General features: G+C 51.1%; 7 protein-coding genes across 7 annotated transcripts; 6 read left to right on the top strand and 1 right to left on the bottom strand.

The window, feature by feature from the left end:
- Positions 1-1,583: 1,583 nt before the first annotated feature.
- On the top strand, positions 1,584-3,163 carry rhp57 (DNA repair protein rhp57; the record flags this gene model as incomplete). The annotated part of the gene is made up of 2 exons (XM_064879104.1): positions 1,584-1,984; positions 2,032-3,163. 2 exons carry the CDS (start codon positions 1,584-1,586, stop codon positions 3,161-3,163), a joined length of 1,533 nt encoding a protein of 510 aa, XP_064725057.1.
- A 308-nt stretch (positions 3,164-3,471) lies between these two features.
- On the top strand, positions 3,472-4,363 carry PMZ80_010715 (uncharacterized protein; the record flags this gene model as incomplete). The annotated part of the gene is made up of 2 exons (XM_064879103.1): positions 3,472-4,227; positions 4,280-4,363. The coding sequence occupies 2 exons, from the start codon at positions 3,472-3,474 to the stop codon at positions 4,361-4,363; spliced, it is 840 nt and encodes a 279-aa protein (XP_064725056.1).
- Positions 4,364-4,822: 459 nt separating this feature from the next.
- PMZ80_010714 (uncharacterized protein) lies at positions 4,823-5,554 on the top strand (the record flags this gene model as incomplete). Its single annotated transcript, XM_064879102.1, has 1 exon — positions 4,823-5,554. The coding sequence occupies one exon, from the start codon at positions 4,823-4,825 to the stop codon at positions 5,552-5,554; it is 732 nt and encodes a 243-aa protein (XP_064725055.1).
- Positions 5,555-6,296: 742 nt separating this feature from the next.
- PMZ80_010713 (uncharacterized protein) lies at positions 6,297-7,112 on the bottom strand (the record flags this gene model as incomplete). Its single annotated transcript, XM_064879101.1, has 1 exon — positions 6,297-7,112. The coding sequence occupies one exon, from the start codon at positions 7,110-7,112 to the stop codon at positions 6,297-6,299; it is 816 nt and encodes a 271-aa protein (XP_064725054.1).
- Positions 7,113-10,125: 3,013 nt separating this feature from the next.
- On the top strand, positions 10,126-10,982 carry MNN4_3 (mannosyltransferase; the record flags this gene model as incomplete). The annotated part of the gene is made up of 2 exons (XM_064879100.1): positions 10,126-10,413; positions 10,470-10,982. The coding sequence occupies 2 exons, from the start codon at positions 10,126-10,128 to the stop codon at positions 10,980-10,982; spliced, it is 801 nt and encodes a 266-aa protein (XP_064725053.1).
- A 1,120-nt stretch (positions 10,983-12,102) lies between these two features.
- Positions 12,103-13,119, top strand: PMZ80_010711 (uncharacterized protein; the record flags this gene model as incomplete). The annotated part of the gene is made up of 1 exon (XM_064879099.1): positions 12,103-13,119. One exon carries the CDS (start codon positions 12,103-12,105, stop codon positions 13,117-13,119), a length of 1,017 nt encoding a protein of 338 aa, XP_064725052.1.
- Positions 13,120-14,326: 1,207 nt separating this feature from the next.
- Positions 14,327-15,506, top strand: PMZ80_010710 (uncharacterized protein; the record flags this gene model as incomplete). Its single annotated transcript, XM_064879098.1, has 3 exons — positions 14,327-14,403; positions 14,451-14,752; positions 14,803-15,506. The coding sequence occupies 3 exons, from the start codon at positions 14,327-14,329 to the stop codon at positions 15,504-15,506; spliced, it is 1,083 nt and encodes a 360-aa protein (XP_064725051.1).
- Positions 15,507-16,967: the final 1,461 nt, after the last annotated feature.

Raw genomic sequence — 16,967 nt, 5'->3', positions numbered from 1 at the left:
CAATCATGATGCAGTACAAAATCTCGAGCTGGTAGCTATCGTGAAGGACTGGGCACTCGCTGAAGGCTTCATACCGCCGCCTGCCAGACAATATCCATGCCTCGGATCACCCTGATCATCCTCGTGAGCCACTTACTCCTAGCTCGTTTCCGAACGAAATTGGAATTGGAATAGCGAAACCACTCATGCAGCTGAACGTGGTGGCTCGAGAATGAAGACAGGCGGTCTGGCAGCTGTGCAATGTCGGATATTTGAGGCTGTATCTGAGCAGGAGGATGCTGTGGCGCGTGCTGTTCCAAGGCACGTGTGAGATAGAGGGGTGGCGCGGAGGTGTAAGCAAATGAGTGTGAGGTGTAGAGCGTGGTCATGCTGGACGGATCGAGGCTGAAAAGGCGGATATCAAAATTGATACAAAAGACTGACTGGTCAGGATTATGAGCCTGAGATCAGCTTGGAATTGGCATATTGTCTGCTTGTCGGTACGACAGTCGTGCTATACCGCCGAGGACGTTCCAAAGACTTCTGTGGCCCGTCTGGATGAAGATGGTGGGAAAGCGCGCTCCATCGGCTAGAGATTTGGACCATAGGAAACCGCGGTCTGTGGTATGAGTGTTTGGAGGTTCTTTTCTCTATCTGTGGTGAGGCGTCAATTGGTCATGTGAGTGACTCCTGGTGTCAAGTCGTTCGAAGGAGAAATGGAGCCCCCAACAGCGCTTCATGGAGTCGTCTTGACTTCCGAGCTGCAGCTGGTGCCGTACGCTGCTCTGGCGTGCTCAGATCCTCGAGTCATATGGCTCGACTGCTCGTCCAGACGTGGTGTGATTTGTGTTCCTGGCTTGGTGTGATTCTATTCGAGCTGGCGATGCTGAGGTGTCTGAGGTGAAGATCAAGACACTGAAGCGCTGAGACCCTGTACTCTCCGGCGCATCCTGTCTGATTTCTCTGACATGATCCGTCCCAGCAGCGCCCTGCCCAAAGCATTTATCATGTAGGTCCTTCGTTCCTCCTTGTATCGTGTTGTTCCTCCTCACTTATCATACCCAAAATACCCCCTCCCTCTCACCACAACCTTCGACCACAACGCGCTATAGGAGTTGTCCTGCGCTGGGAATCGCTCGATACTCTCCCTCCTGACTCGAAGTGCTGCGGCGCAGAAGCCCATGCTTACTGCGAAGATGGGATCGAAGTATTTGTTGATTAGCCAGGGTTGGGCTAGAGTTCGGGAGGCCATTGTCGAATGGGTGTCAGAGGTAGAGCGATGGTAGCAATACAACAAATGACCGTGTGCGATCTCAATTCTGCTGTAGAGAGCTGTAGAGAGCTGTCGAAGCTGTAGAGAAGCTGCGATAGAAGTCGTGACCTCGGCTACCACATCACGTGTTCTGGCGGCGGCGATGTCATGAGTGAGCCACATCTTTCATTTCTCGACCTTCACCACGCGTTAAAATGTGAGGGTGGCACATGTTTTGATCTTATGTTTGTTTTGAATAATTTCCTTCTTTCTGCGACGCGTTCGACTTCTTGCTCATGGCTTTGCTCGCCTCGCAAACACGATCTAACCACGACCGCATAGACCCGCCTCGATGGCCGACTTGATAGAGATCTTACCGAACTTCGATCTGCAGCCATGGCGGCATCTTACATATTCACTTGAGAAGAAGAATATTCTGACAGCAGAACTGGTCAGTCTTGACCCCATCGAGATTGCGCGAAAATGCCCGCTACCACTCAAGGAAGTGCGTCGTATGGCTGCGGCTGTCACTGAGGCGTTGAGGGCTGACGCTGGATATCGGTGTATGCCGCCTCCACCGCGACCGCAAGACAAAGGAGATTCCGAGGAGCCACCGAGGAAGAGAGTGAGGCTGGAGGATCCGAAGCCATCTATCAAGGATTTGCAATATGTGAAGACGCTTGACGCACGGATAGACGAGGCTCTTGGTGGTGGGTTTCCGGCGGGCAGTATTTGCGAGATTGTTGGCGAGAGGTACGGATGTTCTTCCACGGGCCTGTAGCTACTGACTGATCCTGCAGTGCCGTCGGCAAGACTCAGTTCGTCCTTACTCTCCTCCTGACTGCACAACTTCCGGCACCTCGCGGTCTCGGCAGGAGCGCAATATACCTGTCAACAGAAGACCCTCTCAACACAAGACGACTACAGCAGATACTACGATCGCATCCACAGATCCTAGAGCTTCCGCCGGAAGACCAACCATCTCTCGACCATGTGCTAGGTATCGAAGTCCACAACGTGGAAATGCAAGAACACATGATCACATTTCAGCTTCCTGAAGCTATCAGACGATACAATGCAGGTTTGGTAGTCATTGACTCAATCGCTGCAAACTTTCGAATCGAGTTTCAGGGAGCAAGTCGGAAGGTCCTGACTGAAAGAGCTGTTGCATTGACGAAGCTGGGGAAGGCATTGAGGAAGATCGCGCATGAGCAAAATGTAGCGATCGTATGCACCAATCAGGTATCCGATCGCTTCGATGATGACAAGACACGATTGGATAAGGTCCGGTTGTTGTCTAGTCAGAGTCAGGGATCAAGTCAAGCTACGCAGAGGTACGGTGGAGGTACATCGACACCAACACAGACACAGCAGAATGTGAACTCTGCGGCCAGAATGCAGCCACCGTCAGTGGGTCGGGCTCCTTCAGCTCAAGGCCTGCGTCCACCACCATCTACGCATCAAGCACACAAAGACGAGGTCATGAGTCTGGACTATCAGCAACGATTCTTCACAGGTTGGGGTGACGATGCAAGGGCATCGCCATTCGACCAAATGAAGACGCCTGCGCTGGGTCTGACGTGGGCAAATCAGCTCGATGCTAGAATCGTCCTCAAGATCTCGAATACGCACGATCGAAGCAAGGGTGAGCATGGCAACGAGAGCTACCTCTGGTCCACTGTTAAGCGCAGACGGCACATGAAGGTTGTCTTTGCGCCATGGGCAGCACCGAGTATGGATGAGGGTGTGGAGTATGAGCTTGAGATGCAGGGGCCTGTATCAATTGAACCTGTTGGGAAAAAGAGGAGATTGGAAGATCAGGAGTTCGACGGTGATTTTGACTTGGATGAGGAGCGGCATGAGGACGATGAGCATGCTGAGCTTTTGGATCCGAAGTATTGGGAGGGGATTGAGGATGAGGAGTTTCCATGAAGGAGCATTGGCACGATTCACTGGATGCTTTGGGTACGCATGAGGTCGAGGGGACATTGCAGAATCTTGTAGTTTCTTTGCTTTCGAGAGTGGCTTGCAAAGAACTATCGATTGAATGTGAATTGTCGACCTTCACGTTGCGTCATGAGTCGTTGGAAAGCAGGCCGCAGCCTTGCCTGGAACGCGCCTGCCTCAGACCTTTATTTTCAAACTTTCGACCGAAACCAATCATTCTTTTCTCTACCCTCCCTTCGCCTCACCACCTCGATTGCACAAGTACCAGAACTGCCTGAAGCACGACCTCCACGATGTCAGACTTCTCTGCGCAACCTACATTGATGGGCATTGCAGCCGAACTTCGTCTTCGTATCTTCAAATACGTCTTCGCTGGCGTGCCCGACAACGAGATTTCCCTGGACCTCAGCAGCAACTGTGAGAACAAAAACGAATCTGGGTTCGAAATTGGGCAGTGGGACGTTCTTCATCCGCTGTTGATAACATCGAAGCAGATTCGCAATGAAGCTCGTGAATGCTTTCGCCTGCGGCTCGAGCTGTGCCGGGTTGACCACTGCGGTGTCTTTCGGAAAGACAATGCTGGCCAGTCTTGGCTGTCGGAGGACTCGGTACCTGGTGGCGTGCCTCTCGACGACTACACCTTGATCTTGAACGACTTCCTGCGCAAGTCAGTCTCGATGATCACCATTGTGCAAAGTACGAATGGTGTCGATGGGGAGTATTTCAACAAAAGACAATTTTCAAATCTGGAAGTGCTTGAGGTGTCAGCCTTATTGAGTTTGAATGAAGAACTTCCCGTGGCTGACGACTACTATTCGCCACGAATAGATCCGTGCATCTTCCACTCGCTCAACACAGGTATCACCTTCGACGACGTAAAGAATGGGCGTCACAATGGCGAGATCGCGCAGTCGATCAGGGAACATGCAGATAAGTACACGATTATGCGACTACCTTCTTTAGCCGAGCGTGGTTTCCGCGTTACCATTAGAAGTTGGGTCAGGTTTCTGCAACAGGGGTCGGTGTCAGAACTCTCAAATGGCGGGATGGTGAGATGAGCCTAGGTTCGATCCTTCTTTACGCGGCTAACAGTGATTATAGAATGTTGTGTGTGACTACGACACGAACGAGGTATTCTTCATGGAGTGGGAGTCTGATCGGGAGTATGATCTGGTAGAGACCTGACCACGTTGAATATATCATCATAGCCGAGCTCTAGGCACCATGCGAACCGTTTCAATGGGCAAAATATAGTAGCAGCAGATTGCTCATCGAGGAGTGGCGAGGCTACCTCAGAGCCTCTGACATGATAACCATTTACGCAAGTATGTGCCTTTCTTTTTGCGTCTAACCCTTCCGAAATTATGATGATGTACTTCATGCACATTGCCTGCTTCCTGCTAACGGAGGACGAATCTTACTATCGTAAATTCGAACGTGGCCAGAAATGAAGATGTTGCACTCCAGGGAATCAGCGCATGATTGACGATGAAGGAAGCCTCCTGCGCTCCTCGATTTTCACTACTGCCAAGCTTACTCACTACAACCAATGCCGAAAGCACACAATCTCTTTCGAACGCATTTGTCGCTTACTCTATACCATCCTTCGCAGTCCTGTGACATCAACCCTACGAAATCACCATCATGGCGACGCCGACGTTGATGGGTATACCTGCAGAGCTACGGCTTCGAATCTTCGATATATTCATCAATGAAGTGGCAGACGATCATGAGGTTATTGTGGACTGTGACTACGGCACACTCACTTCCACCAACAATGATTGCGCGCCGTTGTTCGGTGTCTCGCGTCAAGTCAATGCTGAGGCCGATGATCGCTTTCGCCTGACCCTTCACATCTACCAGATTGACAACGCTGCCGGCCCTGCATGGCAAATCAAAGATATCCTGAACCTCAAGGCGCCTTATACCTCGAAATATGTCAACACAATCGTTCTACAAAGCTTGGAGGGTCTTGACGGAGATCACATCAACACAACCCATTTCCCAAACCTAAAGACCGTGGTCGTCGAACAGTACATCCGAAATGCCACATCTCAGGTCACAGCGTCCCAACCCAAACTAATGGATTACGTTCGATGCCCGACAGACCTTCCCTTCGAAGGTGGTTTGGAGCGAGTGGATACCGGAGAGTACGATCACATCTTCATCGCAACAGCAAAGGAGGCCTTCAGCAAATGGACCTTCAAGAACGTCCCAGCTTATGAGCAACGAGGCTACAAGATCATCTGCCAAGTCATTGCCTGGTTGCAAACGCTGCCAAACGACGATCACTTCGATAACAAGCGACACAGTCGCGATCTTGTCAGTTTGGCAGTGTACAGAACGATCACGAAGGGACGTACTAATAGTTTGTAGCTGATTCGATGGGATTATGACACTGACAAGATGCTTGAGCCAAATTACCATACGCATCCAACATCGACGAAACCTACGACATATGCATGCTCGTAAGCGAGACAATGTCGTGCTACTACAACAGCTTGAGCTGGGACAACCGGGCCCGTACGAGGATGAGATGGCCGTCGGCTGACCATCGAGGCGCAAGCGACGTGGCCCGCACCAGGAGCTAGTACCAGGAACATATCATTAGACGATCAATAGTATTCTACCCTCAAAGGCAGGAATCTAACGTCGTTCATCCATCCGAACGTCCATGGCAAGGGTGCAGAGTACTGGCGGGGAGCGCGTTCGCACGAGGCATTAGTTTCGAACAATGGTAATATTCCATGGCAGATATGGTCAAGTCCTTAATGATATATCGACCTTCACATGGCCACGTCTGATGCCTACGCCGGTTTTGCTCCTTCTGGGATGGTGATACATCCTAATAGCTCAATCTCGTATACATGCCTGCCATCGTGTTCAGTCATCTCTTTTTCCAACCTCTTCGTGACAACCGACAGGACAAGAAATTGTGATTTGGATGTTATATAATATTCAGCTACATAGTACTGAGTCCTCGACCTTTCCAGCACTTGGACCACGAATCCAAGGTGGAAAGTCTTTCATGGCCAGCTGCCTAGTTACCGACTTCTACTAATAAACCTTCAACGCCGATACATTGTCTGCCACAAGCAGCAACTCCAGCCCTCGGAGTCTATCCAATCTTTCTTGGGAGTCCGTGCATCCTATGAGCGCCGAGGGGAATGTCGTTCGGGTTCTGACGGCGTGCGGCCGGAGCTGGCAGTTTCGACAAGCGTATTCTCTCTTCTGTGTTCTTGTACTGCTCTGTGATCTCGTCGCGTTCAGCTTGATACACAATAATTGCCACCTTCACTTCCTCCAGCATCTGCATGTGCTTTTCGAGCTTCGTGTGGACATGACCCTTGGTTGGTGCCGTTGCCATGATTTCGTTGAGACTATCGATAAGGATAGTTGCGGCCTGTGACGAAGCTGTGGATGTGTCTGTTGCGTTTGTGATCTGCTCTTTTGTCCTTTCGACATCAGCTTCAAGGCTCTTGTTCTTTGCTGTTGAGCGTTGGAGCAATTTCTCACTCTGTCGGAGATAACTCTCCGTAAGTGCTAACTGGGTATTAACATTTGTGAACTTCTTCCGTGCCTCTGCAACATCCTCCTTCGCCTTCTTTTGTGCCGCTGCAACTTCCTCCTCCGCAGCTGCCACCTCATTTCTCGCCTGCCTCAATCTCTCTTGAGAGTGGATAACTTGAGCTTTGAGGTTTGTGATCTCATCGGAGTAGGTTTTTCTGCCGTCTAGGCCCTGCAAGGCTTCATCGTACCCTCGCTCGGCATATTCGCGGTTGATTGCCTTCTTGGCACCAGCTGTCAGGAGCAGCAAGGTGCGGTATGCTTGAGCAGTGGAATCGATGGTGAGGCCGCTGCCTGTTGGGAACGATAGGTCGGGGAACGTCATCTCCTCGAAGGCTTCTTTGTGTGTACGTTTTTGTCCAGCCATTGTTGTGGTTGTACTATGAGGATGGAGAGCTGTGTTTCGACGGTGGTTTAGGTTGATAGAAATATTCGAGGTTGTAGAAAGATCAAAGAAGGTATTCTTGATCTGATGAGATATCGAATGATAAGAACAGGAGGGGATCATGGACAAATTGCCAGAGCTTTTTAATCAGTGTGAGTGCATGCCGCGTTCGCTCAAGTGATAGCCCTCGGTCCACATCGACATCGTGATCGTATCCTTCGTTCTGTGCATCACTCGTTGATGTGACGCGTTACGAGAAGTGCATTGAGCGCGTATCGAGGCTGGTCTGGCTGTGGCATTGAACAGCAGGTGTGACACTTCATGCTTTTCACTTCACATTGCAGGATGCACTTGCTGCCGAAGCTCATTCATGAGAAGGCAAAGGAAGATGCTGGAACGTGACTGCTTTCTGCAGTACAAGTGCTGTGACGTGTCGTGATCGTCACGCTTCCTGCGTGTTTGCATTCACCTGCACATGCAGCCACGATGTCGCCCGTATATATCTTTCCCAATTTGATCTCTGCTTTTTAACTTCTTTCCTTCCTCTCATGCTAGCTTTCGATCATCTTGAGACTCGAACTACTTTTGCTATGCTGAAGAGAGCTCGTCTCATGACCCCGAAGAACACTAGGTGCCAGTGTATCCTCACCATCTGCTGCCATGCCCTGAATTCTTTGTTTTGGATCGCTTTGGCGACCGAACAAAGGATAAGGGCCCAGTGGCGGTGGAACACACATCAACCCCATTCGCAGTAGGGCTAGAGTGACACCAGTGTTTGCAACAGCTCGCCCTACGACCTCGAGAAGGTTACCTGGCACCGGTAATTCTTCGCCTCCGCATGTTCGATCTTCCTCTCTTTGCCGGATCTTCTGTACGTTATACAGACTATCGCCTCAAATTGCCGCTTTTCGTCAGAAGAGTGGCTCGTTGGGAGAAATCGGGATGTTGTCCCTGGTGGGTTTTGGTTCGAGGCACCATCCCTTGCGCAAGGCGGGAGATAGAGATCGGCATGCGGAGTTCCACTACCAGATCTTGCTTCCTTTAGGCTCTCGTGTACTTTGCGATTGTCCCGCCCTGAGTTGCGGACTGTGTGAGAGCACAGGACGCCTCTTCAGGAAAAATCGGAAATTGATCTTCTGCGACCGATGACCCTGCGTACTAAGGAAGGAGGCCAGGTCTGGTAGTAGGAATGCCTCTTCAGCATGTACAATCCTATCGACTTGCGATATGCCAGCTGAGAAGGACTCGCTTGCGTACGGACTGGAGCTGAAACGGCCCGCGTGCGTGAGGTGCGATCTCTCAGGACGAAGTCGGGATGTCTATGGATGCTTCACACCTGTGTCCATAGGTGATTCTCTGGTGAGCTTGGCGATGGAGGAGTGCATGCTGGGGGAGCTGCCCCATCTCGGAAAAACATGAATCCATCACTAGCGGGGCGCCCGGCGGCATTTAGCCGGAGGTAGACGCCTTGACTTGATAGCCTTCGTGGCTACTTGTCGAGATAATGTTGAGACGACTTTCTTGGCGTCAGATGGCGCCACTTGTGGGCAGAAGAAATCGCCTTCTGTGTCGTGTCTGATGATGGAGGAATGTGCATGGCTGCAAAGTTGTGACTGTGCTTGGCTTGAGAGACCCTACACTAGGGATCGCTCGTCAAGCACAGGCGGAAGAGATGTTTTGTTTTTGAGTTTGACACGGAAGGCATGAGTTGCATATAGAAGACTTGGTCAGCGCCATTGCCTCGGATGCTAGCGCCACGCCAACATTACGAGACATGGCGGCCACTGACTTGTACTAACTTGAGCAGCAGGGTGCTTTGCGCGAGGGCCACCTTCTCGTGGTGCGAAGTGTGAGTAGCCATAGATGGCGAAGCCAAGAGCCCTCGAATTCCTGAGTCGATGAAAGGTCCCGGGGCCTGATGAAAGGCGTACTGCTGATGCGTATGATGGACTGGATTGTAGAATTTACTGGTAGATATCCTAGCATTTGGCGCACGTGCATCCTCTTCAGCTCGTCCCCACGAGGCTGAATCCGAGATCGAGCGTTGACTACTTCGCCATGTCAGCTTCCTTACTGTACCTTCCAAGAGCTCAAACATGCTGCAAGTCATTTCAACAGCAAGGCCTCACTTCGTGAGATTCAGTCTTTGCCAAGCTTGCAGAGTGTCCGTGCCATACTAAGCGATGAGAGACGCGTAAGCACATGAATGTCAGCATCTCTTGTACTCTTCGTGATGCATGGCACTGGACAAGCCAAGCTCAAGGATGAACGAGAGACTGGATACGTTCGGCTGCCTGTTCGTGTGACGCTCTGGGTAGAGAAGCCTATGTAGAGCATGATCATCTGTGACCAAAATTGATGGTTGATAAAAACATGCCGCGCGATGTCCTTAAGGGCGGCTTGTCATGACCAGACATCCTGACTGGAATTATCGTACGCACAAACGCCAGTATGTCCATGAATTGAAGAGGGTTGAGAAAGCTAGTGATCCGATGACCCGGTGACCCCAGCAGGTGAAACGCTGCAAGGTCGGTGTTCGGCTTGAGCACACGAGCAATTTCCAAATGCGACAACAGCCGAGCTTGGCATAGGATGCCGTCGTCAGCCGCCAAACCTTGGCATGAAGTCCTAACACGACGAGACCTTCTATTGGTTGATTTATGCTCTACAAACACCTAAATTTTGCCTTTTGTTCAGGAATACCTCCGGCTGCCATAACGTGCCGTGTGAGGACGCTCATCCCAGCATATGGTGCGTCAGACGTGGGTATCAGAGTGAAAGGTCCGGTGCCATTGGTCCACTGTGCTGTCCTTCTACATGGAGTCTCTGTATTCGGTCTGAGCACGCGACATGGTCCTTCGTTGACACTCTCACTGGAAATGACTATCGATTTCACTGCACTCCGTTTGATCGCATCTGCTGTTATCACAGACTATGATCCCACTTCCCGTCATGTTTGGTATTGTTGCATTCGTTTCGCAAGGCTATACTAGCCATGTTGATGACCGCCTTCGTGCGCGCTTTGTTTGTGATACTGCTGATAACCTTCACTGTCCTTGCTGATGACAACAACAAATATTTCCACGAACCAGCTGAGGATGACCTTCACCGACACTATGACGCCCGCTACTTCACCGGTCTCGTCACAGATGAGGAGAGACAGATAACATTGCGGGCTATGATAAGAGCATACCTGTTGCTGTTTAGGAACTTCCAGCTCGAGACTTGGATTGCGCATGGAACCCTTCTTGGGTGGTACTGGAATGCGAAGATTCTTCCGTGGGTAAGTGGTGAAGGTTTATGATGGTATGGTCAAGAGACTGGCTAACCGTTGCGCAGGACTGGGACCTCGACGCGCAAGTCACCAACACCACTTTGGCGACGTTAGCACAGAAGCACAACCATACTTACTGGGATTTCCGAAGCCACGAACTCAACATCACTAGGCAATATCTGCTGGACATAAATCCATGGTTCTGGGAGAGGGTTCGTGGCGATGGCGCGAATATCATCGATGGTAGATTCATTGATCTCTCGAACGGCCTCTTTCTGGATATCACCGGTCTGGCGGCGAATGATGTCAACAACACGAACGTCGTTGAATGTAAGAACGAGCACAGATATAATCTGAGCGACATCTTCCCATTGAGGAAGTCGACTTTCGAAGGCGCGTCAGCTAAGGTGCCATATGCATACGCTCAGGTGCTTGCGGACGAGTATACGAGCCAGGCACTGACGCAGAATCGATTTCACAACCACACGTTTGACACTAGTCGGGGAGAGTGGCTGTTGACGGCTGACGATGTCGAGGACAGTGAAGAAGTAGCACCGGAAGGTGGAGCATTCTCGTGAGCCAGCAATCTGGGCGCGTGTGTGTGGTGCTCTCACATCGGCTGAACCCATGAATGTGCCATTGGAGGCGGCCAAGCACATGCGGGCTGAGGAGGGTTCCGTCAGGGCAAACATCAGACCAGCGTGCTGGACAACGGAACCTAGAGGACATTCGTTACATTAGGAGAGCACAGCAAGGACGTTGGAACACAAAGGGTTCGATGTTAGTCTGAATCGAGATTACGGAGACAAGATCCCATCTGACGTCGACCCTTCAACCGTGGACTTACTGCAGCCGAACATCATCCTCCAGCAATCCGACATCCATACCATGCCATTGCATGCATCGTCTCAGACACTGCGTGTAGTGAGCCCTAGAAATCGCACGATAACATTGATTCACATATGCATGGCTACACGACTGATGGGGAGGCAATGGCTCTCTTCAGAGAGACACCCGAGGCACTCATCTCGACAGCGTCTGGTAGAGAACGTATAGATGACATGATCAGGAAGAACTAGGCGTCAACGTCGTACCAGCAGCAGTGTCCTCGCAGGAGGGGAAGATGAAGGACGACCTCGAACGATGAGAGGAAGAGAAGCTATGTAGAGACACATTCAGGGAAGGTTTTCCCGAAGTTGGCGCCTTACCAGTCTAGGGCAAACAAATATCTTCCTTCTTTCTCAGAGAGCGGTGCAACTCCTTTCTGCAGTCATGAAGCATTATGTTGATTTCGAGTTGCCCACTGCTCTCTCCGCAACGATTGATGTTCCAGCTACTATCCCTTGCGTGCTCAGCCGATATCTGAAGCACGACACTACGATGTGGCACTGCCGCACAAAAGCTGTGATTGTTCATCGCTCCTTCCAGAAGCGTGGCGCAAGGCCACAAGGCCGTCACAGGCAACTCTTCTGCGTCATGCATGGTTCCTGATCGCAATGTGCAGCTGATTAATGCCGAAACATGTAGCCACTGACCACAAGATACATGATTCTTCCTGCTCTATACTTAATGCTTAGGTCGTTCATTTCATAACTTACTCTGCCTCTTACAAGTCGTACCGGTCTGTAACAAGAGCAGTTGATCCGCACCGAATCTCCACAGACCAGCCCAACTGCCTCTGCACCAGAAGTCACCGACATGGAAGACACAAAGTCCGAGAACATAGAAACGAGCCATGTGAGGATAACATACCAGAAGGAAGTCCTCGACATGGAGCTGCCGAAAGATATCACCTTCCACGAGCTAGCTCAAGAGTTTGCAGATACAATCCAAGCAGATGTCGAACGAGTATCGCTATTCATTACCCCGAAACCTGGGCTGCTGAAGTACCCGTTCTCGAGTCAATCGCTCTTCGATGTGATCACCCCCAAGACTAGGATAAAGGCTATTGGTACCTCGACTCAAGATGTGCAGAAGCTCAATGATATGGCCGAGAGAATGGCTGCAAGAAGAGCCGCCAGAGACCAGGCCAGATCAGCTGGGCGGAAGACGAAGCACAATGTGAACCGAGATTGGAAAAAGGTCCAGGAAGAGGCAACATACACGTTCCACGCCATTGAGCCTCTGAATTACCTGCCTAACCCGGAGAAGAGCAGGCGGTTCCTAGAGAGACTTGCGAAAGATCCAGGCATCAAAGCAAGCATGCGCAAACACAAGTTCTCCGTTGGTCTGCTGACTGAGATGAATCCTGCTGAGCATACAACCCACGAAAGCAAAACACTGGGCTTGAACCGGAATGGCGGCGAAGTCATCGAGTTGCGACTGCGTACCGATTCATATGACGGCTATCGCGACTATAAGGTCATCCGGAAAACTCTTTGCCACGAGCTGTCTCACAACGTCCACAGCGAGCACGACAGGAAGTTCTGGGACCTGACCAAGCAGATTGAGAAAGAGGTTGAGCAGAATGACCATTTGCATGGAGGCCACAAGCTTTCCGAGGGCGAGTTCTTCAACCCAGATGATGAATTTGATGACGAGCATGTCGATGATCATGGCTGGCAAGGCGGTGAGTTTGTGCTTGGTGGTACAGCTGGAACGCAAGGTCTGGATCGTAGAGAGATCATGGCGCGAGCTGCCATGTCGAGGATGGAAAAGCAGAAGCAAGCAGACGATCAGCAGAAAGAGGCTGAATCAGGTGCAGGTACTTCTTGACAAGAGCTTGGAGGGCACTTTTTGATCTGAGCGGACATTTAGCATGGTGTTGGCGGTTCTTTCTTCAGTACAGGAGAGTTGTCCTTCAATAGAATTATTCTTTCATCCCTTCAAGACTGATGAGACAGTTTTTGTGCAGTGTCTCCTACTCGCCCCGTTCGCACCTATGCGTCCATGAACCTTCTTGCTGGACGAGCACGGACGAGTTGCATACCTCTTCAGCGTTCCGTAACACGGATAACAAATCGACCCGGGTAGCTTGCCTCTATGGGTAGCTGGGCGACTTTCCTCGTCGAGTGACAGTCAAGTGAGATACTCTAACATGGAGAAAAAGAATCTTCCTTGCTCACACCCACAGCAGATCTCTCCTGAATATTCGGATGTCGTCCGATCTGATGCCGGTACCGTACATCGGAGGCCCCATGGAGAGCGAGCCGCAACAGCCGCTAGTCCCTCCGGGGTCCCCACTGGAATGTCACCAATTTGCAAAGTGGGAGCTTCCTCCGCTACCTCCGGGCTTTCATCTTCGTTCTCGCGTCGTATGCATCGAGTTCACATCACTACCTAAGTGTTGATTCACCACCGGCCTAAGGTAACTCTGCACGTATGAGACAGACTCGCAAATTCATCGCGAAGCATTCGACACGAAAGACAACAAAATCCTCATCGGCCTTTGACACCTTCCGCCATCCGACGTTTCAATGAACTTTCCGATCTCAGGCTAAAACATTCACCTTCCTCTTTCGCCTGTCGCCTCTCACGCTTCATGACGAAATCCTTCCTAATCCCGGTCCGTGTTCGAGGCTAAGCAAGCTTTTGGGCTTCGGTTCATGCGCGCGTGGCATTTCTTGATCATGCCAAAACGTGTTCCTTGAAGCTTATTCACCTCATCCCGGACGACGCCTGTCATTCCCACGAATCAACCTCGTACAGCCCCTGTACGGTTCACTGCCGACCGATGCATGTGTTCTTGATTCGGTACCGCTCTGCGTGAACTACCAATCGTTGTCGCCTCGTCGAAGATGATGCCGAGGACTGATCACTCCTCCGGTCCTATCTCCATGCCCTCCAGATTTTCTTTCCCATATGGGGAGCCCACAGCCATGGCACTACAAAAACTGCTTCTTCCGCTGCTTTTGACCTGCTGACAATTGTTCTCACAACGCGTATCGCTTCTCTCCCAGCCTTACTAGCAAACGCAACCAGGATGGCTCCTCACGATAACGACGTTCATCGTCTACAGACCAATGAGCTCGAAATTGGTGTGACGGATGCCTTGCAGAAGTATGCTTCTCAACTGTCGCCATGGCCCTCTAGCTAACCATCCGAAGACATGTTACTCGCAACGTCCACCAGCCCAAACCCGTCTCTCAACGAAAGATCGATTTCGAGCACAGCCGACCCCGCGTCCTCCGGGAGTGTATGGCCGAAGCAACCGGTGTCTTCTTCTACGTCTTCCCTGGTATCGCAGCCATATGCGCCTTTACACTCTCAACCACGAATGGCCTCGGTGAAGAGCTCGGCGTTAGCACATTTGGCGGCATATTGCAAATTGGCATAGCCTTCGGGTTCGGTATTGCTTTTGCTATCATCACCTGTGCGAGTACTTCCGGTGGACATTTCAATCCTGCTAGTAAGCATGCTACTCCTATGATCCGGTTATTGTACTGACATACTCCACAGTCACGATCTGCCTCGCCATTTGGCAGGGCTTCCCGTGGAAAAAGGTCCCCTTATACATCTTCTCTCAGGTCTTCGGTGCATTTGTGGCCGGCCTCCTCCTGATGGGCTGCTACTGGCCTGAAATTCAAGCCGCAAAAGCAGCCGACATCGCCGCCCACGGCACAGCAGTCTTCAACGGCGGTGCTGCCTCAATCCTCTGTACATTCCCGAATCCAGGTCAGACCAACCAAGGCTACATCTTCTTCCAGGAGTTCTTCGTCGACAGCTTCATCGGCATTGTCATCTGGGCATGCCTTGATCCCGCAAACCCATTCGTCGCACCAGTCAGCGTACCCTGGACGATTGGGTTCGCCTACACAGCCATGATCCTCGGCTTTGCGGCAAACAGCATCTCCACCAACCTCGCCAGGGATCTGGGTACACGAATTGTTGCAGCCATCTTCTTTGGCTCAGAGGCCTTCTCATACGATAATGGCTACTCGTGGATCAGTATTCTCGTCAACATTCCAGCGACAATTTTTGCAACAGGGTACTACGAGCTTCTGCTGCGTGATTCGTTGCAGAAGATCGCGGCCGGACATGGTGTGCATGAGGATGGTGAGGAGGGGCTGGTGAGGCATCTGACTAGGGTCGAGACAGCTCAGACTGAGCAGGGTTTCATGAACAGTACGCTCAATAAGAAGAAGGGCGAGGCGAATGTGTAACACTCGAATCTGGTTGATTGAGCAAATATGAACAACGTTAGAGAGCTACTCATGTTGAGCTCAAGGTGGCCACCTCTTGGGACTATCTCATTGAGCCAGCTGAACTGCGAAGCAGATTTTCCGACAGCGTTGTCATGATGGACACCAGCAGAAGGACTGCTCGCTCGCATTCAGCACTGTTGTACCATCCGATGCAAATTTATTCCAAAGGCTCGATTTCTTCATCTTACAATCACTTACATTGTCTGGAAAGCTGTACTTACGAGAGGCCAGACAAAAGCCACACAACGGGTGTCACACCAAGCGATTCATCGTTTTCTTTGTCCTCTCTTGTACCGAAATAGCATCAACTCTGTTTCGTGGTACGGTACTTGACCCAGGCCATATATCCAGAACGCCAGCTTTTTCGGGTCATTTCGTGATCTTGCTTCTATTCCTGAACGCTTGAATGGTCAAAGGCTGAAAGCCCAGCTACAAAATGAGATACCTTGCCACAGCACTAACCATTTGCTAGTACAGCCTTCCTCACCGTCCACGCCCAAGGCGCCGGCGACGACTATGCCAGACAAGCCTGCGAGGGCTTCCCCAAAGACGAGACGTATATCTGCGTAAGTCACGCCATGCCCAATTTCTTGCTGATGCTGACGATACTGACATGCAACAACAGCTTACAGATATTTCGTTCGCCGTTTGTGACGGGGCCAACCATGGGATCGAATACTTTGTTCCTACGGGTTCACATTGTGAGCAGGGGATTGTGGGTAAGAAAGTAGATAAGATTGTGACGGGTGCTGCGACGACGACGAGGACTTTTTTCCTGCAAAGTTATGGTGTGACGGTGCCGCCGACTGCGACGGGGAGGGATGGGTGGAGTTGAGATGGGTACAGGTAGGTGGTGTCTTTTGTAAACGGAGAGGAGGAAATGAGGTAAGTTGATTATCGCAACATCGTAGTATTGACAATTCCTCAATCGAGCACATACGTCGAGTCGCCCTCAGCAATGAATCAGCGGAGTAAGCTGGGTTCAACCGTGTCCTGAACCTGCGATGCTTCCGGCCCGATATCTGTTTGTCGACGGCGAGGTTCTTCGGATAAGCGCTGAAGATTGAGTATCAAACGGCCTTGACTGAACATTTTATCGGGATGTTTCCCTCTCGATGTTTGCGTATTCGCTTTCGACGAGTTTCTCCTCATTGCTTGCCTCGACGCGTCTTGCTTGGCGAGGATGAATCCAAGGCCACCGCAGAACCATTCGACCGCCCACAGAGTTTGTGGTACCTACACCGAGGGTATAGTATGCCGTACAAATCTGAGACCACTTTCGCCGGATCATGCCGTCAACTCGTGCACTTCCAGATTCGTGTGTTTCCTTCCCGCAACCACCACCATCCAGCACGGCGACAGTGGCGCTTTCATATGATGTCGCCAGTGTTCGTTATTCCGAGAATAGACCGTGTCAAG

The sequence above is a fragment of the Knufia obscura genome (genome assembly GCF_036327395.1).
Source record: "Knufia obscura strain CCFEE 5817 isolate CBS 148926 chromosome Unknown scaffold_20, whole genome shotgun sequence".
Taxonomy (NCBI): Eukaryota; Fungi; Ascomycota; class Eurotiomycetes; order Chaetothyriales; family Trichomeriaceae; genus Knufia; species Knufia obscura.
This window is presented reverse-complemented; position numbering and strand designations above follow the sequence as displayed.